The following is a 20,161-nucleotide window of genomic DNA, read 5'->3' as shown; positions in this document are numbered from 1 at the left end:
CCCTGGATTCTATTTAGGAAATAAAAACCAAGTGCACAAGGTCCAATCACATGCTTAACTTAAGATCTAGTTTGCCCTTTCAATTAGCTTCAAGGATAGCAAATCCCTTTCTTTCTTTCTTTCTTAATTTTAAAGAATGAACAAAGAATGGATATAAAAACCATTGGAACTCTCCAACAATCTTCGTTCAAGACAAGCTTACTGTGGAGATAGACTAAGTGATTAAGAGAGCTACAAAATAATCTGGTGGAGAAGAGGCAATGCAAATGTTGTTGCTATGGAGAAAAAGCCAAGGAACGTGACTAGGCAGCAGAGCATGGCAGGAAAAGGTGTTTCCATGCCATCTGAGGGCAGTTTAGGGCAAAGTAACAAATCTGGATTTGTGCACCTTATGGGGGGAATGTATCATCCACTGAACCAGCCAATTGATTATTGATTTGTTTATGCAGCTGGCATGATTGATGTGGTGGCACCAATAAGGACCCTAAACACATGCCTGTTCTGTAATGTTGCCCTTCAAAGAACAGATGCTGATTTCACTGAAACAAGATTTTACCCAGTCATTGGTTGTGAACTTTCCTTTCTCTCTCTGTATGTGTGTGTGTATAATGTGAGAATCCGTAAGAATAATGGTCTAGTCCTTTGAGCTGCTGCTGTGTGGTGTGCATGTGTATATAATTCCAGCTTTACAGCAGAGATTACATCATGTGTGTGCTTGTTTTGTTACTGCTATCTCATATCTTCAGTAGAAAACCTTGAATCAGGATACAGTGAAGAAGCGCATAACTTTAAAAATATCTAGTCCATTACATTTTACTTTCTGTCAAGTTTAAGGTCATGACAGAAGGCATTTAATCTTTGCAGTTAATGGATGATGCCATCTAGTGGCAAAGCCCCTAAGCAAACGTTTGAGGCTGCCTTTATGTTTGATTAAATCAAGGCACCTCTAGGTGGCAGTTCCTCCTGTAACCTGAGTGGTAGCAACACAGTAAGTACATGAAATAAGTGCTTTCTTGTAGAAATGGCTAGAAACTGAATGGCTGGTTAGGTACTACTGTTACTGTGGTATTTGTTTGGACTAGTAGCACCACTGTTTTTTGTTAACAGCACCCATCTGGTGTGCTAATCTGTGAACATGTGGCTTGCTGAAGCACTAGGGAAATCAGTCTGCAGTGGTACCTTGGGTTACAGACGCTTCAGGTTACAGACTCCACTAAACCAGAAATAGTACCTTGGGTTAAGAACTTTGCTTCAGGATGAGAACAGAAATCGTGCGGCGGTGGTGCAGCAGCAGTGTGATGCCCCATTAGCTAAAGTGGTACCTTGGGTTAAGAACAGTTTCAGGTTAAGAACGGACCTCCAGAATGAATTAAGTTCTTAACTCGAGGTACCACTGTACTGGAAATGCGACCAATACTCCTAAGGACATATGTCTAAGAACATAAGAACAGCTCTGCTAGATCAGGTCAAAGGCCTATCTAGCTTAGCATCGTGTTTTCATACTGGTAAACTAGGTGCCTATAGGAAGCCCATAAGGATGACCCTGAGTGTGACAGCACCAATCAGCAGTCTCATCAGATGCTCTAATATTTTGTGTAGAAACAATATAACATTGTTAATTTCTCTCTCTCATAGTTTCCACTTCATCTTTAAAAAGGATGTTGGCATTTCAGAAATATTTTGACCTTCAGTACCAACCAACAAACTTGAATCTCAGCAAATTTATATTTACAAATTAATGATGAGTAGAAGACAAAATCATGCATTCAGGTTATCTTTTTTTCTGACTCACCTATAGTAGCCATCAGGGCAGAGACAGAGATTAAGTGGTACTGTTAAGGGACGTTTTTAATGTTTAATATTTTACAATGGTACCCCGGGTTACATACGCTTCAAGTTACATATGCTTCAGGTTACAGACTCTGCTAACCCAGAAAAAGTGCTTCAGGTTAAGAACTTTGCTTCAGGATGAGAACAGAATTTGTGCTCCGGCGGCGTGGCAGCAGCAGGAGGCCCCATTAGCTAAAGTGGTGCTTCAGGTTAAGAACAGTTTCAGGTTAAGTACGGACCTCCAGAACGAATTAAGTATTTAACCCAAGGTACCACTGTATTGTGTTTTTAATATTCTGTTGGGAGCCGCTCAGAATGGCTGGGGGAACCCAGCCAGATGGGTGGGGTATAAATAATAAATTGTTGTTGTTGCTGTTGTTATATCTACACACAGTCATGTTCAGTTGTATAGACTGAAATCCTATACAGTGAAGTTGGGACCACTGAACAGAGGGGCTGTCACTTCCATGTAAATATTACGTAGATTAAACTGTATCATTTGCTCCTTCTTCCATCTAGGTTAATTTAAGTGCCAATAATTCGGTTTGCCTGATGCTGTAGGTTAAGGTAGGAATCGAATTCACTCACTTAAGCTTTGTGCAGCAATGTAGCAGTGAAACAGTGAGAAGCCTTGAACAGGATGCAGCACACAAAAAGGTACACATCTGCTGTGTGTCCAGCAGTAACCATTTTCTAAATTCTAAATTTAGCTCAGCCTGTCTAGCTTGGGACATTGTCTTTTGGCAGCTTGTTTAGATTTCTAAAAGCTTGTTAATTTTTTAATTTTTAAAAACATTCTCACAGGTACGTGCTGTTTTCACATTTAATTAAATGAAAATTAAGGGCAAGTTAATCCATTGCAAATTAGGCTTTGTGGGTGAGTATTGCCAGCATAAGTCACACACTCAGTGTTTATGGCACTTCTGCTGTTATCCTTTTCAAATTTAACAAGTGTGGTGCCAAGAGGAAGAGAAGAAGGAACAAGCAGCCTGACAAAACAAGAGAGCGAAACTAAGAGATGCAGAATCTAAAGTAATAGGTTGAATGATTTGGAAGCTACATTTTTAAGGACGGGTGATGCACACAGAAGAGACACTAGTTTTGTTTTTAAAGCCTAGGCCAATAGCAGGGGTAGGCAACCTAAGGATGCGGCCCAATCGCCTTCTCAATCCAGCCCGCGGACAGTCTGGGAATCAGCATGTTTTTACATGAGTAGAATGTGTTCCTTTTTAAAAAATGCAACTCTGGGTTATTTTTGGGGCCTGCCTGGTGTTTTTACAGGAGTAGAATGTGTGCTTTTATTTAAAATGCATCTCTGGGTTATTTGTGGGGCATAGAAATCCGTTCATTCCCCCCTCCCCCCAAAAAATAGTCCGGCCCACCACATGGTCTGAGGGACGGTGGACCAGCCCATGGCTGAAAAAGGTTGCTGACCCCTGGTCAAGAAGGTCATGATGAACAGCTAAAAGAGAAGTCTTAAAAAGCAGCAGACAGTGTAAAATGAAAATATAGCTAAGTAACAAATATAGTTAAGTAACAACTAAGATGCACCTGTTGGGCATTGGACTGCTTCCTAGATGTCAGGCTCATCTAGCTCAGTGTCTGACTGGCAGCAATCCTGCAGGACATTAGAGAAGTGCCTCTCTTTCCCCGATGCTGAGATTTGAACCTGGTAATTTTTGCATTCAAGTCATTCCCTCTATTCATGAGTGACACCCTTCCCCCACTTATTACACAAACAGCTGTAGGAGAATTAACATACTGGCGATGTCTATATATATTTCATATTGGGGATGTCTGGATATTTCAGTGTGTTGAAATTATCCTAACTCTCCTACCTTTATTATGTAATTTAATGGATGCTGGACTTCACCAATGACTTCTGAATCGGCAGCTGTGAACTAGCACAGGAGACATCTTTGGTATATGAGAAGTATTTCTTTAAACCTCAAATGCACCCCCCCCCCGATTATTCAAACCAATTGCATTATTTAAATGATTTATATACCAACTTTTTAAATTAAAAAAGTACAAAGCTAACCACAGGAATATAAAATATTATAAAAATAATTTTTAAAAGCATGTCCTCATAGCCCCATTTCAATTTTAAACTTATATAATGGAGTATCAGAAATGTGGGGGTATTAGTGGCTTGACGTTTTATGGAAACAGACAAACAGAAAGACAGATAGGCAGAGGTGACAGGCAGGAAGTATTAGTATATGGTCCAGAGGAACTGGGATTTTTTTTTAGGACATTTTAGGACATTTTCAGCAACATGAGAGCTGTAAAATACCATTCTGAAATTATAAGAAGTCTGCTATTTAATGTTATATGACTTTGCTCTATGTTGCACATTGCAAATGTACATTCATATGTAACTTTCAAGATTTGTCCATTTTGCTTTCTGAAAGCGTACCATTGTTGGAAAGAGTCATGTGTGCAACTTATGATTAGGCCTCATAAGCAGGCATAACAATTTGGAATTTCAAGGAAGGTTGCCGCTGTTGTTTTGTAAAAAAAAACTTGTTATAAAACCACCACCACCAAGACCCTTGTGAGCTTAACCCAAAAACTTCCATCATAATAAGTTTGGATCGAGTAGTGGGTTTGTTGGGGAAGGAGAGGGACATGTACCTTGCAGCTGATAGGACCGGAAATATTTTTAAAGGATCCATTCCTAACAGTGAAAAAGTAAAGGGAAGTGGCCCGTACCAAGAAGACTGCCTGTGAATCCACTGGTGGCAAAGCTCCACATAAACAGCTGGCTGCCAAAGCTGCTAGGAAAAGCACTCCCTCTACTAGTGGAGTCAAGAAACCTAATCGCTACAGGCCTGGTACTGTGGCACTGCGAGAGATTTGTCATTACCAAATGTCCACGGAACTTTTGATTCGCAAGCTTCCATTCCAGAGGCTGGTAAGGAATGAGTGAGGCAGGGAGCTCTGAGTACCACACACTAGCACCCTGCTAGTTTGTGTTAACCACAGCTGAACATTAGCTATGGCTTAACATGAATTGTGAACACAGCCATTGAATTCAAAGCTTCATCTCTAAAAAAATAAATAAAGGGTTTTTCTGTGACAGCCCATTTTTCTGAGGTTCATAATGTTATGTCAAACTTTCTCAGTTATGCCACACTTGGTATTTAATTTCTAGAGCTATATAATACCAACCCAGTTTCTCAAACAACGCCCAGAGCTCATGTTTTGATTTTTATTTTATTTTTTACATTTCACAGTGACCACTAAAATAAATTAAGTTGATTGCATGTGAGGTCCCTCGAGCAAAGTACTCAATTGGCCTTTGTAGTATCTGTTCATAACTGGAGATGTTTGTTCTTTAAAAGCTCTGTTGCAGTGAAAGGAGATATTGTTTCTGCATCAGGTGCTTGCACATTTCACTCTCCTTGTGTTAGATTCAGGGCTGTCTTAAGCATATGCAGCACTGGGGTGCAAAGATCCAGCTGGCGCCCCCCTCCCAGGTGTCCCAGGTGTGCAGGAGGGGGGAGCTGGCCAGCAGCCTCAGCGTCTTGCTGGCTCAGTCGCCCCCAAACTCCCGGCGCAGAGCTGCCTGAGCAGAAGAGCCCGCCACGGCGCTCCAACTGATGGACGGGCTCTTCCCCGGACTCAACTCTCGGGCCCTGGACTCTTGGCCCAGCACCCCTGACAGGCCAGCGCCCAGGTGCCCTGCACCCCTAGCACCTATGGGTAAGACGGCGCTGGTTAGATTGCAAAAAATCCTATTTCAGATGACATGGACTGTGAAACAGGAAGTGTTATTTGACTCAATATAGACCCAGTGAAGTGAATGGACTTAAATGGCTAACTGAAATCCAATGATTTTAATGGGTCCACTTGAAGTATGGCTACAATAACCTAACCTCACTTAACTGGGAGCACAGTACAGTACTTGTATTTCCTGTTACTCTAACGAAGTTTGATAACATCTTGGCTGTCTCTTAGTGCAGACCCGGGTCATCGAGCTTGAGCTTCTACAGCTGCCATGAACCACCACTGGCAGGATTGGCAGCAACAGCAGCAGGTTTGTTCTATGCTTATGACAATATGTTTTCTCTTGTTAATTACCGTATGCTGATATATCTGTGCACTTTATATTTGACTTCTTTTAGTAATGTTTTGTTTGGAAATGTTTAAGATAATTTTTCTGTTATCTTTACTGTGTTAAATGTGCATTCTGTAGTCAACCTCCTTTGCAATGCTTTGTTTTGAAACCTTTAGGAGAATATTTTACTTTCTTTAGTAATGTTTTATCCTGGATTGTTTTATTTGATGTTCTAATGTGTTGTAAACTTTCAGATTTATTCTTAAAAATATGAAGCAGAAATAACAAGGAGAATAATAATATCTAAAATCACTACGATGAAGATTTAAAACATTTTAAAAAATAAACATAAGCTGATAGGATGACAAACACCATACAGTATTCACTGCTTATGACAAAAACAGAAAGTACTACACTAACATGTTGCACATTTAGCACCCTCAAATCAGGGCTGTTTCTGCTTCAGTGTCCTAAGAAATAAAGTAAATGACTAGCAATAAACTTGTTTGACCACTTAGCATCAAAATACACTAAAGTGGTAAGTGTGCTCTTAGGGAACTGAGCAATGTGGAAAGACAAACAAACCATTTTCAGGCACCTGTGATGCAACATTTGGTTTCTCTGTATTATAATGACTTGTATAAAAATTGTCAACAGAAAACTACCTGACGCATATTCTAAAACACACCTGGGGAATTTTTTTCTGGTTTGCTTGCATAACAGCCTCTAGGCCCCCCCCCTTCTCTTTTAATGTGCTTCTTCAAAACTCTTCCTAGGGAACAAATGAAACTCCACTGATCATAAGACTGAATCTAAATATCCACCAAAGATAACAGATTTTTGAATAGCCCATTCCTGGAAGCTGGTAAATTCTGATGAATTTAAGAATGCACTGAGGGAATCTTGCAGCTTGGGTGGCATTGGCTGGTGCTGTTCTTGAAGCTCTAGTTGATTTGTGGAATACAGGGATAACTCAGGTGGTTGGCAGGATCACTCCAAAGCAACATCTCTTGTTTAGCAGAGCCGTACTGCTCCTTGGTATGCACTTAAGCTGAGGATGTTGAAGCAAACTGGCAGTACAGGCTGGTCCATTGGGGCTAGTGGAGCATCAACCTCAGTCTTCCCTGCATCTGCCTGACCAGGGGGTGTCAATGGCTATCATTGTCCTTCTCGGTCTCAGTGTTGTCCTTATAAAATTCAGCAGGGAGAAAGATGTGGACAAAACTAGAGATAGTTGAATCTGCCTGTCATTGGCTCTGGCTCCATCTACTTTTGGGCTTTCTGTCTTCCAGCCCACCAGTTCCAATGGGCACAAGTCACCACTCCAAGTTGGAAACATCTGGAATCCAAGTGGAGGGAACACAACTGAACATTGGTATGAGCTCATCATTAAGATTACTCCATGGCTGTGATGATGGTTGAAGATGCATTTTTTTCTTCACAAGCCACTCAGTGTTCTCCAGCAGACCTCTTCCTGGTAAGTCAAGACTTGTTAAAATCTTGCTACTACTATGATATAGTCAACCCCTCAGTGGCATGCTGTGACATGTTTGCAACTGGTTTTGAGAGTAAAATTACTTGTGTCCATCACAACTTCATTGTATGACACCTTGAGAGGTTTTTTATAGGTGTATAGTAAGTATTACATACATAGGTAAAGGTAAAGGTACCCCTGCCCGTACGGGCCAGTCGTGTCCGACTCTAGGGTTGCGTGCTCATCTTGCTCTAGAGGCCGGGAGCCGGTGCCATCCGAAGACACTTCCAGGTCACGTGGCCAGCATGACGAAGCTGCAGCTGGCGAGCCAGCACCAGTGCAGCACACGGAAACGATTACATACATACATACATACGGATGCAATCTGTTATAGTCCTTTGTATAGACCAGGCTTCCTCAACCTCAACCCTCCAGATGTTTTGAGAGTACAATTCCCATCATCCCTGACCACTGGTCCTGCTAGCTAGGGATCATGGGAGTTGTAGGCCAAAAACATCTAGAGGGCCGAGGTTGAGGAAGTCTGGTATAGGCACAGCACAGAGTGCAATCCTATACATGTCTACTAAGAAGTAAGTCCTATTGGGTTCAGTGGGGCTTACTCCTAGGCAGTGGCAGGTGCCCATTGGGGCTGGTGGGCTGGAAGGCAACCTCCATCAGCCCCAGTCAAGTGTGGCCAATGCTCAGGAATTATGGGAGTTGTAGTCCAGCAGCTTCTGGAAAGCCACAGGCTCCCGGAACCTGCTTTAGTGTCTTCCTCCTATATGAAGGGAAATACTGCAATACTAACAGCAATACATATAATAAAGAACACAGTCACCATATATTTACACTTGCATCCTGTCACAAGGAATATTTGTCCCACTGGTCAACACCCCCCTCCCGCACCAAATAAACATTTCATATGCATAGGTCTTTGAAAATTTAAAACAAACCAGCTCAACCTTAATGTTTTTTTCCTCGATTCCATTTCCCTATTTAATAAACTTATATTTGAAAGCTCAGCTGAATAAATCTCAAGGATTAGTATTTAGGATTAAGAGATATTATATATATTTAAGCCATTGTTGTAATAGTCACTAACAAACGGTCCCAAATGACTGCTGTAAAAGCATTGCCGAAGTTCTGCCATTAATGAAAATTGCTGACTTTAGAAAACCATCCACAGCCTCATTCAGACAAGCTCAACAGGATGGATTTGAACTACATTTATTTTTAAACCCACTTTTCTTTATTCTTCACATCTAATAACTGCTAACAATCAAATCACAAATATTTAGTTGATGTATCAAATAATAAAATAATTGACGAGTACTTGGGACCTGATCCTGACTAGCTGCAGTTGAAGGTAAACAGAAGTCCACTTCAAACTATTTATTTTAAATATGAGTACTAGGAAGTGTGTGTGGATGAGATTAGCCTCCATAAGAGAGGATCTTTGAGGTTTGATTAGTCTGCACTTAGGCATAAAACAGTACACAGATCATAGAATTGCAAAGTTGGAAGGGACTATGAGGGTCATCTAGTCTAACTCCATGCAATACAGAAATCTTTTTGCCTAGTATGAGGCTCCTGAGATCAAGTGCTACCAATTGAGCAATCTAACCACATATTCAAGCCAGGGAAATATCTGGAAAAGGCATAAACTGGACAATTTTTAGTTTTCCCCTACCAGATGGAAGACAAAACTGACTAGAAGGGTGAGGCCTGTTGCAGCTTCAAAGGCGGATATTGCTAGGAGTAGAATTGGTATAATAGCAATAGTTGGAGTGTTGGTATTGAGGTAAATATGGCTATTATTAGGTATAGGGCTAATATTATACCCTCAGTACAGATTAGGATGGACATAAAGTGGATTCAATGGAAGGATAACCCTAAAAGGCTCAGCAGAAATGATGTATTTAATAAAAAGAGGACTGTTGACATGTCAGGGGTTCTGATGTGGTCCGAATTTACTAAGTCGAAATTAGTGGTCGTTGGTTAAAGTAACCCCTTATTCAGCTCAATCAAAGCCGCCTGTGTTCATTCATAAATAGGATCCGTAGTTAAGGCTGACTTCAGAGACAATGGACAAGAACCTTTCTCGTGTTGCTGGATAGGAGGACAGAGACTAGGGCAGTATAAATAAATTATAATTATTATAATTTTGTTACAACAATAGGAAATAGATTGAGAGACACATGCCTTAGCCTTTTTTCCCAGATACAGACCCTTTAAACGCCATTTCTGTATTCACCTAATATCCAAAACAAATATTTTATACCAGGAATTTTAAGGTGTTAAAGGGTTCATTACTAAGTTAAAGTGCATAAATCTGTGAAATAATTCCAATTACCCTTTCCAACAATCCACATAGAATAATAATAATAAAAATCTGAGGGGGAAACCATGCATTTCAAATGTTGAAAACATTTTATTAATCCTGGTATGTATTAAGTACCATCTAAAAATGATAAAGAAAGAGATAGTCTCTGGAATAGTGCTTCAGCTTGTTTTGGAGTAATTACAATCTGGTGTGGGCGTGTTTGGGGCTCAGTTTTACAAATGGAAGACCAGATAGAGGATGTAGCCAGGAGCATTTGACCAGCTATGCTCATTTCTGAGGAGGCTAGAACTTTGCATGAAAAAACATGCCTTAGGTACAACTTGGTTGGATTAATTAAACACACAGTACATGGGGCTTTATTTGAAAAGTCTTGAGAAGCTTCAAATGGTCCCGTATGCAATTGAAAGGACGCTGGTGAGTGCAGACCTCTGAGATCACATTGTACTGATTACCAACTTCTTTCCTGGCACAATTCAAATCATTGGCAATTACCTCCAAAGCCCTAAATGACATAAGTCCAGATTGCTTCCTTCCATATCACCCTGCCTGCTGAAAATTGGATGGAAAGTGTCTTCTCTGTGCTCCACTTGGGTAGAAGCATGTTTAAGTGGGATGAAACAGTCTTCTCAGTGGTTGGCCACATGACCCGGAAGCTGTACGCCGGCTCCCTTGGCCAATAAAGCGAGATGAGCGCCGCAACCCCAAAGTCGGTCACGACTGGACCTAATGGTCAGGGGTCCCTTTACCTTTACCTTATATTAATAAACAACAGCTAAGTGATGAAAAATTGGTAAGAAGTGACTGTAATATTGCATTCCCCTCCCCCAATAGGGAGGAAACCTAATTTATTTCAAATGAGTCAGGTTTTAGGACTCGTAACTTTCTTCAAAAATGTATAACTGACTTTTTCCTGTTTTAATGCGAGCCAAAGGTCTGGAGACCCTGCTGGTCCTGCTGGTCTTGCCCAACCCACCATCCTATCCTTCTACTTGTCCATCAGCAGCCTTGTCTGCTTCAGTCCCTTCCAATAGTCACTTATTTTGTGGGCTTACTCACTAGTCCCTATATGTAGCCCCCCTTTTCCTATTGCCTTTGTGATGCATTTTCCTGAGTGGATAAGGCTAACCCATCACACAGGCTATAGAAAAATGCTTAGCCACCCACAAATCTAGACAGTTGGGACCATTCTGTGGCTGAGAACTTTTAAAACAGGTATTTTTCTGAACATCACATTAACTCACCTTAGGAAGTTCTTAACAGGGTGTGGACATTTTTGCTTATGCAATGGAGCAGTAGGAATCACAGTTGTTTCTCACCCCTTCCACATGTCTAACCTCCATAGCAGTTGGGGTCAGAAGGTGTGTCTCATATCCTGCAATTTAGATGTAATCTTGTGGTCTTTTCCATGTGTCACACACCCATTATGTATATGAATTTAGAAGGGGGAACACTTGGTGCTACCCTTACAATTCCTCCCCTCTAAGTGTACTGTGAATGTTTGCAAATAGGGATGGTGTCTCAACAAAATCAGACTGTATACCACAATGAGGCCTCAAACCTACCTATATAGACATCAATTTTCTGGGATTGGTTTTTGCCCTATTGAGTTCTGGCCGAAGCTGTACAGCTACATATCAAATTTTCTAAGGATTACCAATCTATGAAGCAAGAGGTGTTGGGAATGGGATGGCTCAAGATTTGCGGTCCTTTCAGATTTTCAGGATTACTGGGAAGAACTGTATTCAGTGGGGCTTACACTACAATCCTAACCATCACGCCAAAGTTCTATTGAATTTAGCGGGGTTTATTCCCAGGTAGATAGGGTTAGGAGTGCTGCCTTACTCCTTGGTAAGTCTGCAACCCTAACATTAGGCAGTAAGCCCCACTGAGCTCAACCAAACCTACTTTCGAGTAAACATACTATAGATTGCGCTGCATCTCTTTAAACAAGCAAGGTCGGGCTGAGATAGTTTTTTGTTTTTATTTAAACCGCAATCGCTGCTACAATCGCTATACGCCCTCCTCCTCCTTTAATTTATAGCATTTTAAAAAGGGAGGCTGCGGGTTGAGCGCGTTGCTTCCCACAGCCGCGACCGAGACCTCTTTCGATAATAGGGCAGCGCACAAGTTGAATTAAACATAAACTTCCCATGATGCGGGTGGGAGCTCAGACTCGTGCTAACACGAGGTGTAGCCTCCTGCTAACTGCAGCCTAGCATTGGCTTCGGCTAACGGGAGGTTTTCGGCAAGGCTTGTTGGGACTCCGAGTCTGGAGAGACGCCGCCAGCTCTTGAGCCCCTCCGACGCCGGAGCTCGGGGAGGGGAGTTTGGGCGCGCTCTCGTCCGCCTCGAGGACGGTGGGAGGAGCCGAGCGACCGGGGAGGCCGCCGGCGGGTCCCACCTGCAGTTGATGTGCGAGGAGGAGCGGCCAGGGCGAGGCGAGGCGACGGCCACTTTCTCTCGCTGCATGCCTGGCTCGTGAGAAGGAAGCCCCGGCGTCTCTTTCCCCGCGCGCGCGTGCCTTTTCCTACGGCTTGGCGTCCCCTGCCGCCTCGCCCTCTTCTTCCTTTGCTCTGCTTTCTCTGCCGCCTTGCCCAACTATGGAGACGTCCGGAGACGAACTGGGCGGCGGCAGCAACAGCTTCCCCGAGCCCACCATCGTGCAGCCCCCCGGGACCACTCCCCCGCCAGCCTACCCGGCCCGGGACCCGCAGCCAGCGGAGACGCTGCGCGTCGGGGAGGACGTGCAGTTCAGTGAAGAGCTGGAGGATAGAGGTGAGTCTTTGGGGCCAGTGACGTCTCCCAACAACATGCTTCTCCTCTCCCCCCCCCCCTGCAGAAACCAGGCTCCTGTCACGCGCCCATTTCTCTTCCTTTCCCGCGCGCGCCCTGCACCTGGCCGGCTCCCGAAAGATTCCTTAAGTTGGCGTCGAACAGGACCGACCCACTGCGAAGCCACCGCTCCCAGGCGACTCTCTAGGAAAGCCTTCTTTCAATCACCTCACCCCTATGGCCGGCTCCTTTCTATGCGCCTATCACTTCTCTGTCTCTCTCTCGCCATCCCGGGTCCGGCCAAGTCTCTGCAGCCCACCCGCTCGCCTCTATATCTCCCTCACGGACGTCCTAGCACTTTCTAATTTACCTCGCTGACCAATAAATCGCTACTCTTAACGCCACTAAATTCTGCCACGTCGCTCTTGTAACCAGCTATATCATGCCAAGACCCCACACTTCATCCCTTCTTATGCCTTTACCGCCCTTTCCTTCCTATAGACCCATTTTTGCCGTGCATCCTCCATTGCTGAATCCTGCCTCCTGTATTTCACCTTCCTCAGCCACTCCTGCTTCTCATACATCATCTATGGACCTCCCGTGGTCTGTCTCCTCCACCGCTAGCTGTTCTTTCCTCACAACTCGTCTGCTTGTCGTCCATTGTCTTATCACCTGCAGCAGCCATCTGAATGACCATTCTCAGTCCTCCTTGACCCTTCTTAATAGTTGGACTGAAATCTTAACTCTGCTTGCCTGGGAGTAAGTCCCATTGAATTCGTTAGGACTTACTTCAGAGTAGACAAGGTTAAGCTTGTGCTGTTGGTTTGTCTTTCATATTTAATTCTTTCTCTCTCTACACAAACACACCCACACACTTAACACAATCTATTTTGCCAACCTTGCAGTTAAATTCTTTGCTCACTCATTCTTTTTTATTTTAGAAAAGAAATGGAGCACTGACAGCCTTAAACAAAGAAACACCCGCCTTTTCTTTAGCCTTGAACCACCCAGTCTTCAAAATGCAATTTAAAATGCATTCACTACAATGCAGACAGGCGTCCCCATTGACTGCAAAGAAAGCATGTTATTTTACCCATTCCGCACCCCTTCTTAGAAAGAAGGGGCATTCAGTCTATTGTCTCCCTAACAGGCACCTGCCAAGCACGTGCCTATTCAATAGATTTGTGTGTTTTTCTTTCTCTGCACTCTTCCCATGGCATTCTGTTTCATCTGAAGCCAAGCAACTCCCTGCCTGACTTGGAGCCTGCTCTTTGCTCTTCGTTCTCTGCAACTGTCCACAGTCAGTTTCCGAGTTATAAAAAGGGATGATCCTATTCCCAGGCAGTATTCTGGCTACAATCTTGTTGGGTATGATGGGTCACTGTGCATCCATTTTTATTTTTATTTAATTAGGAGCTGCTCTTCTAAATGAAATACTGATATTTGAAGGCCTTTTGCAGTGGCTTAGTCACTTTCTAAGGATTGGGCAGTATATGCCAAATTGGTCTATATATTCAAGAGTTTGGGCTCAGGAATAGAGGGATCTTGATTCACCTGGGAATGATCTTCCGACTAAACATCTTCTATAGATTTAAGATGATGATGGTGAGAAGGAACAAAGGACCTAGTAAAAGATAATGGATGTATGGGGGAAATAAGACAAAGAACCCATAAGCTCATTCCTTGTCCCTCCCTTTCCATTGATAACAAACTCACAGGTCTGAGTTATTATTCTTTCCAAGGAAATGTTAGGAATAGTTTTTATTTTTTGCTTTAATCAATCAAAATTTCAATGAATTTATTCTTTTCTTTTTGAAATGCTATGTCTGTAGGGTGTTCAGGTGCATTTTGATGGATCATGGACAAAGTATAAGGGTTTTAGTTTCAGCCTTTAGGGAAGCTTAGTCTTTTTCAGTGTCTAGTATAAAACAAAGTTGTGAGAGTCCCCTCTCTACTTTCGTTAGGAAAGTAGAGAATCTTTGTGTGTGACTACTGTATTTGGAATAAGAAAATGCATTAAAATTATTTCAGTTAATCTGAAATAAAAAAGTCTGTAAAACCAATTAAAGCAGCATATGTAAAAAAAACAACTTCATAAATGTATTGTCAGCAGGAGAGTTTCTTTGTATCAATTACAAATTATTTTTTACAGACAAATGGGAAAAAATATCAGTTTAATAAAGCACATCACATCTTTCATTACATGTACTAAAATATCAAATGGCGTAATCTTCAAATGTGAACATGACTTTATAATTATAATATACCCTTTCTAGCCTTGTCTGTGTATAAATTAACCCAGGTATGTGCCATAGGAGGATTTGAAGTCACATTCTGGATGGGATTTGCACTCATGATATAAGTTGCAAAGGTCTATCATTACCTGTGAAACTATTTTCATTTTATGTGTTTGGCAGATAGATGCTTGTGTGCAATCCCCAAAGATTTTTCACACATACAAGCACAATATGTTTTAAGGGGAACAATTTACCTGGTGACACATTCCTTTTTTCCCTGGAGGTAGTAAATTGTAAAACATTTGTCCAATTCTAATAGTATGTAAGATTCAAATATTTTAATGTAAAATGCATAAATTTTAATCCAAGTGGTGTTTAAACAATTTAGACTTGTACCATCTTTCAGAATCCAGCAGCAACCAAGAACTGGTTTTAACTGTTTTAACTAGTGTTGTTATTAATTTTGCACCACAAATATGTGTTCTATTTTGGCGGGGCATAGATCCTCCTATTGCTCTTTTGGTATGGACCACACTAATTCATTGGAGTTTTGTTAAGTCTGATCCTGTGATAGCTCATTTGTTGTCAAGAGTTAGCAAAATCCAACTGGAAATATTTATTCTATTCTTTCCAGAGATCACAGAGTGAACAAGACGAAGGGGGAGGGGAGCTTAATACATGAACACACCTGTTTTGTTTTATTTTGACTAAATTTTGCTAGAGCAAGTAAAGTCCTTAGAACTGAAATACACAAAAAACCCCAACAAGCTTGGGGAGATGGCTGCACAACAATGGTGTATGTTAACCTCTACTGCACCTGCTCTGATTTTCAGAGATGCATCAGATCAGCACCTTTATTTTGCTCTTCTATCAAGCTGCTGCTTGGTTTGTGCATCTGTTTCACTGGCACCTTAAGCAATCTCTCCCCATGCTCTTTAAGGTTTGATCAGGAATTGAGTGTGTGAATGCAAAAATCTAAAGATGTCTGGTTATTTTATGATTGGCTCCAGGTTGCTCCAGGCAGCAATTGGTACTCTTTTTTTTTTAACCTCCTGTGAAATACAAAGACAAACCTGAACTCATGCACCTGCTTTAGCATTATTTATGGTATATAAATAAGGTGAACAGGATTTCTCCTAAACGGGAAAAATACACAAGGAATTCCTGGTTTGGTTCTGAATGGACCTAATTTCTTTTTTTCTTTAAAAGGGGAATAAAACACAGCCCACACTGATTTCCTCTTCTGATTCCCTTACCAGGTTTACTAGAAAGCAGCACAAGACTAAAACCTCACGAAGCTCAAAGCTACAGAAAGAAGGCACTGTGGGTTTCATGGGCTTCCATTATTGTCACACTGGCTCTGGCAGTTGCTGCCTTCAGTGAGTATTGAACCTATTTCAAATCTTTCAGCCTTTGTCTTCGATACCCGAATGCTTAAAAAGCCATACACAATGCTGCTGTGTGCTTTTATATAGCTCTGCTACTGAAGTGACTTAGAGAAGGCTTGCCCCGTGCTTATAAATTAATAAAACAGCTGTGTGTACTCTTTTTTTCTTTTTCTTTTTTGCGAAGAGGACATAATTGTTGAAGGTCAGATGAAGGAGCAGTTTTTTGTTTCCTGTTAGTCTTTGCAGATATGGAAATGTATTCTCTTTTCTCAATAATACAAAAAAAAATACAGTGAATTTAATTTAAATTGAATTAAGTTTAAACAAGATTGTATCTTTCTTGGATGCCATTTTTAAAAAAATACAGAGCAAAGGCAGAAAAATTACACACAAAACATTTAATATTTATTTTCCTGTGGCTAATAATACATAATTAATGTTTGGAGTGCAATCTCCACCATTCTGATAAGATTATATGCTCCTTGGGGTACATTTAATGATGCCCCTGTGGATCTGGCTTTTCTGCTTTAGGCTCTTTAAGTAAATATTCTAGAAAGCATCTATCTAAAGCAAATATTACTTTAAAAATCACATGAAATTAAAGGCTGCTTGCTTCATTTAAATTGAAAGACGCTAGCTCAGCATAGTCTAAATGATACACACTTAGTAGCAGGTTGTGCTAACCTATGAATTATGCAAAAAGTACTTTAACTCTGTAGAGACATCTTGTGACGCAAAGTACAAGATTTTGCAGTAGCTTAACAGAAAAGTTAGTTGGCTTTTGTTTGGTTTAATATTGTTCGTCTTAAAAATAGAATTCCAGTTCTCAGAGGCGCACAGGACTTGCTTGTGGATTCTCAGAATATCATCTCTTGGTGTGAGAGAAGCAAAACTGGATGCCGTTGCAGCACATGTTCTTGTGCTAATCTGCAGTGATGGGCTACGGCTGAAAGCTAGTGTCAGCTCCCAAGGGGAGCTATTAGAATCTGGCCAAATGGGCTCTGCAATACTCAGCATATATTACTAGGCGTAATTTGTATGGCAAGCACACACACACACCATGCGTCAATATTTAAAAAGAAATAAGAAAAGAAAATGTGAAAGCAGGGTTTCCTCTAGTACAAAAGAAATAAAGCGTAGACAATAGAATTGTCCTGTTTCATTCATGTGATTTTACTGCCTTGGAATCAGAACAGCAACAATTATATTGTCCTCAATCAATGTTAACAATGCCTTGGCATACAATTAGGGCACAAGGAAGTATTTAGGGAGACAAAATGGGTTGTGGCTTTTAAGAATTTTTCTATGAGTTTGAAAGGGGAGGGCACATACTGGAGGTTTTTGATGTAACTTTGATTCTGTAAATATGCCAACTATAGCGAGTGGTGCAGTTGGATGAAATATTATGCTGTTGAAAAAGAGTGCCTTGTACACTTTGCTTTGTCCTCTTTAAACCAGTGGGGCTTAATTCAGAGTATACAATGCTGGGTTGCATGGATTAGTCAAGTTAAAGCAATTTCCTAAGTATCAGGTTATTGCTATTAAACCTGTTAGGACATAGGAACCTACATTAAAGATGGAGGGGCACATTGGCTGGTATTCAACTATGTTTTAGAGTAGACCCAGTGACATTAATGGGCTTAACTTAGTCATGTTCATTCAGTTGGTCTCCTCTAAATAAAAACTGACTGAATACCACCCATTGTATCAAGCACTGAAGTAGCATGTGGGAGACCAAACAGTTTTTTAATTGATGTCATATCCTTGCATCTATAGTCACCTCCCTTAATATTTAAAAAACATCCTAGTAATAATGGTAATTGCCTAGAAAAAAATTTAAGTGCCCTTTAGAGACACCTGTGTTTTTTAATACTGGAACCCAAGATATATCAACTTGCAAGTAGCAGGAACACAACATAGCATCTAGCATTTCTGTTTTATGCATGTCTACTCAGAAGTGAACTCCAATGGGACTTGGTCAAAAGAAAATTCACATAGGATTGCAACCTGAGTATCATATAGGTTTTAAACCCATAGGCATTTTAGTATAGTAAAATAGATTTATTAGGTACGTAGCATTTATACTACAAGCATGTTCAGTGCTGATTTAATTGGTATAGAATCAAAGGCCCAAGCTAGATAATACGTAAGTTGGACATCTGTGACAGGAAAGCCTGCTTGCTTTTATTTCTTTTTGGAATAGTTGCAAGGGTTTCCAAATTTGATCAGGGTTGTTGCAGTGGGGCTGTGGCAGTGGGCACTGGTACCATGTTTGTGATCTAATTTATCTCCAAAGCTGCTGTATGCACCATTAAAGAGAATATACAGACACACGTTCTCCCCACTAATAAGGCATGTAGGTCTTTGGTGGGATCCATGATAGGTAAGGAGACAAAATTGGGGGGGGGGTTGCTCACTCCTTTCAAGTGTTCCAGTCTTGATCAGATTACATCTCTTCCCCCCCCCTTATTCTTATTAAAACGATACTGTAATAGCAACAAGCTGGGGATTCAATCACACATTGTCTAATCTTTTGACCCTCAGATCTATATTCTGCCTGTTAAATACTTGTTTTACTTATCTGATTGCAGCAGAATGCTATGTAATAGTATAAAGTGAACAGAATATTCAAATTTTATACGTTTGCTAAATGCTGTGTTGTCTAGATAGCTTTCTAATCAATATAAGCATTTCTCTAAGACTGCTTGATTGATTTTCAGTTTGTCTTAATGTAACTTTCAACGAAGTTCCCATACCTTAGGTTTACAAAAGATTCAATACAGACACAATACATATCTTCAATGTAAACAAGTATATGTCGGCTGATATGTAATTAGCTAATAAAAAAATGTGTTACAGTGTAATTCAATATATCAAGTATAGCCTGGATAAAGTTGGAGTGATTTAATTTTATGCATGATTCAGTTGTTTGATGGTTCATTACTATAACGCTGCATTTTCTCCATATTTCATATTTCCTTTCATTTGTCAGCTGTTCCCATGTTTGGCCAATCTTTCAAGCCGAGATGCTTGCCAGACAGCTTGGTGATTGCTTCCTGTGTTATATGATTGACTTCTGCTTGTCATTTGGGATAGCTAGATTGACTCTGAGAATCATTTCCAAACACCTGCTATTTATGGCACTCTGTTTCCTAGCTTCTTCCTGTTCTGCTTATTCACAATGGCAAAGTGTTAGCATTGAAGTCCAGTGATTTCTACCCCCTTCTCTTGAGAATGCAGATCAGCTAGCCAACACTTTCGGTAGCTGTCAGACTGTTACTGCTCTCTTTCTGTGTTCCTACATTTTCATTTCTTTTAAGATATATTCTGAGACCTCAGTTTATTTTTACATGCTATTATTCAGGGCTCATCCAGATTTGCCCTTACCCTGCTACTTTCCTCAGAAGAAACCCAATCCTTACCGCTGAATCGGAACAAGTGTAAATCGAGTTTTCTCTGGCTTGATGTTTGTGCCAATTTATCACTAAAGAGCAGGTTTTCTGGGGGAAAGCACTGGGGCAAGTGGAAAAATGCTTGGATACATGCTTTCTAGGCATGGGACAAGCACAAGTCTGGAAGAGCCCTCAGTCTTCATAATTTTCCTTCTGCTCTTAAGCAAGCTTTTGCTTTAACACAAGAGTAGGGTGCATGAGATATACAGATATATTGATGGAGTTATTTAAAAAAAGACTCTGGAATGATTTTTTTTCTCAATATAGTTTAATGAGAAAGCAGAAAAATACAGTCTTAAATGTATCTGTAGTAGATTCTCCAATCTTTATTGCAGGTCTGGCTAGAACCATTTTCTTGTTTAGCATTGCCAGTTTGCAACGAAGAAAAATTCATTAGATATTCTGGACAAACCAAGGATAATGAGGAATGATTGGAGCCAAGTAGAATCCAAAAAGCAGGATTATTTCTTTGTTCAACTTGAAAACCTGTTGGTTAATCTAGTTAAGGGCATGTCATTCTCTGAACTATGGAGGCAGAGATGTCTGGTGACAGTGCAAATGTCAAGAATCAGATTTAGGTGATATATTCTCAGCTGCCTGA

General features: G+C 41.0%; 1 protein-coding gene and 1 long non-coding RNA gene across 4 annotated transcripts in view; one reads left to right on the top strand and one right to left on the bottom strand.

Annotated features, from left to right (window-relative positions):
- Window positions 1–20,161, top strand: part of TMEM163 (transmembrane protein 163) — a 109,441-nt gene that overhangs the window by 24,914 nt on the left and 64,366 nt on the right. Inside the window, exons 1-2 of one of the 3 annotated variants that reach the window (XM_081922055.1) lie at window positions 11,800–12,486; window positions 15,980–16,099. In XM_081922055.1, coding sequence (XP_081778181.1) covers window positions 12,312–12,486; window positions 15,980–16,099 — 295 coding nt within the window. In that variant the 5' untranslated portion in view covers window positions 11,800–12,311. Of the gene's footprint in view, window positions 1–11,799; window positions 12,487–13,722; window positions 13,852–15,979; window positions 16,100–20,161 lie in introns of those variants that run through there. The other 2 variants (XM_081922057.1, XM_081922056.1) reach the window with 2 other exon arrangements.
- On the bottom strand, window positions 6,345–13,238 carry LOC309376101. The gene is made up of 3 exons (XR_014171064.1): window positions 12,607–13,238; window positions 10,953–11,083; window positions 6,345–7,232 (listed from the first exon to the last, which is right to left on the bottom strand). It is a non-coding gene; the product is annotated as an uncharacterized lncRNA (long non-coding RNA).

The sequence above is a fragment of the Podarcis melisellensis genome, assembly GCF_964234715.1.
Source record: "Podarcis melisellensis genome assembly, chromosome: 1".
Classification (NCBI taxonomy): Eukaryota; Metazoa; Chordata; class Lepidosauria; order Squamata; family Lacertidae; genus Podarcis; species Podarcis melisellensis.
Note: the sequence above shows the minus strand (reverse complement) of the source record. Positions and strands in the feature narration are given on the sequence as shown.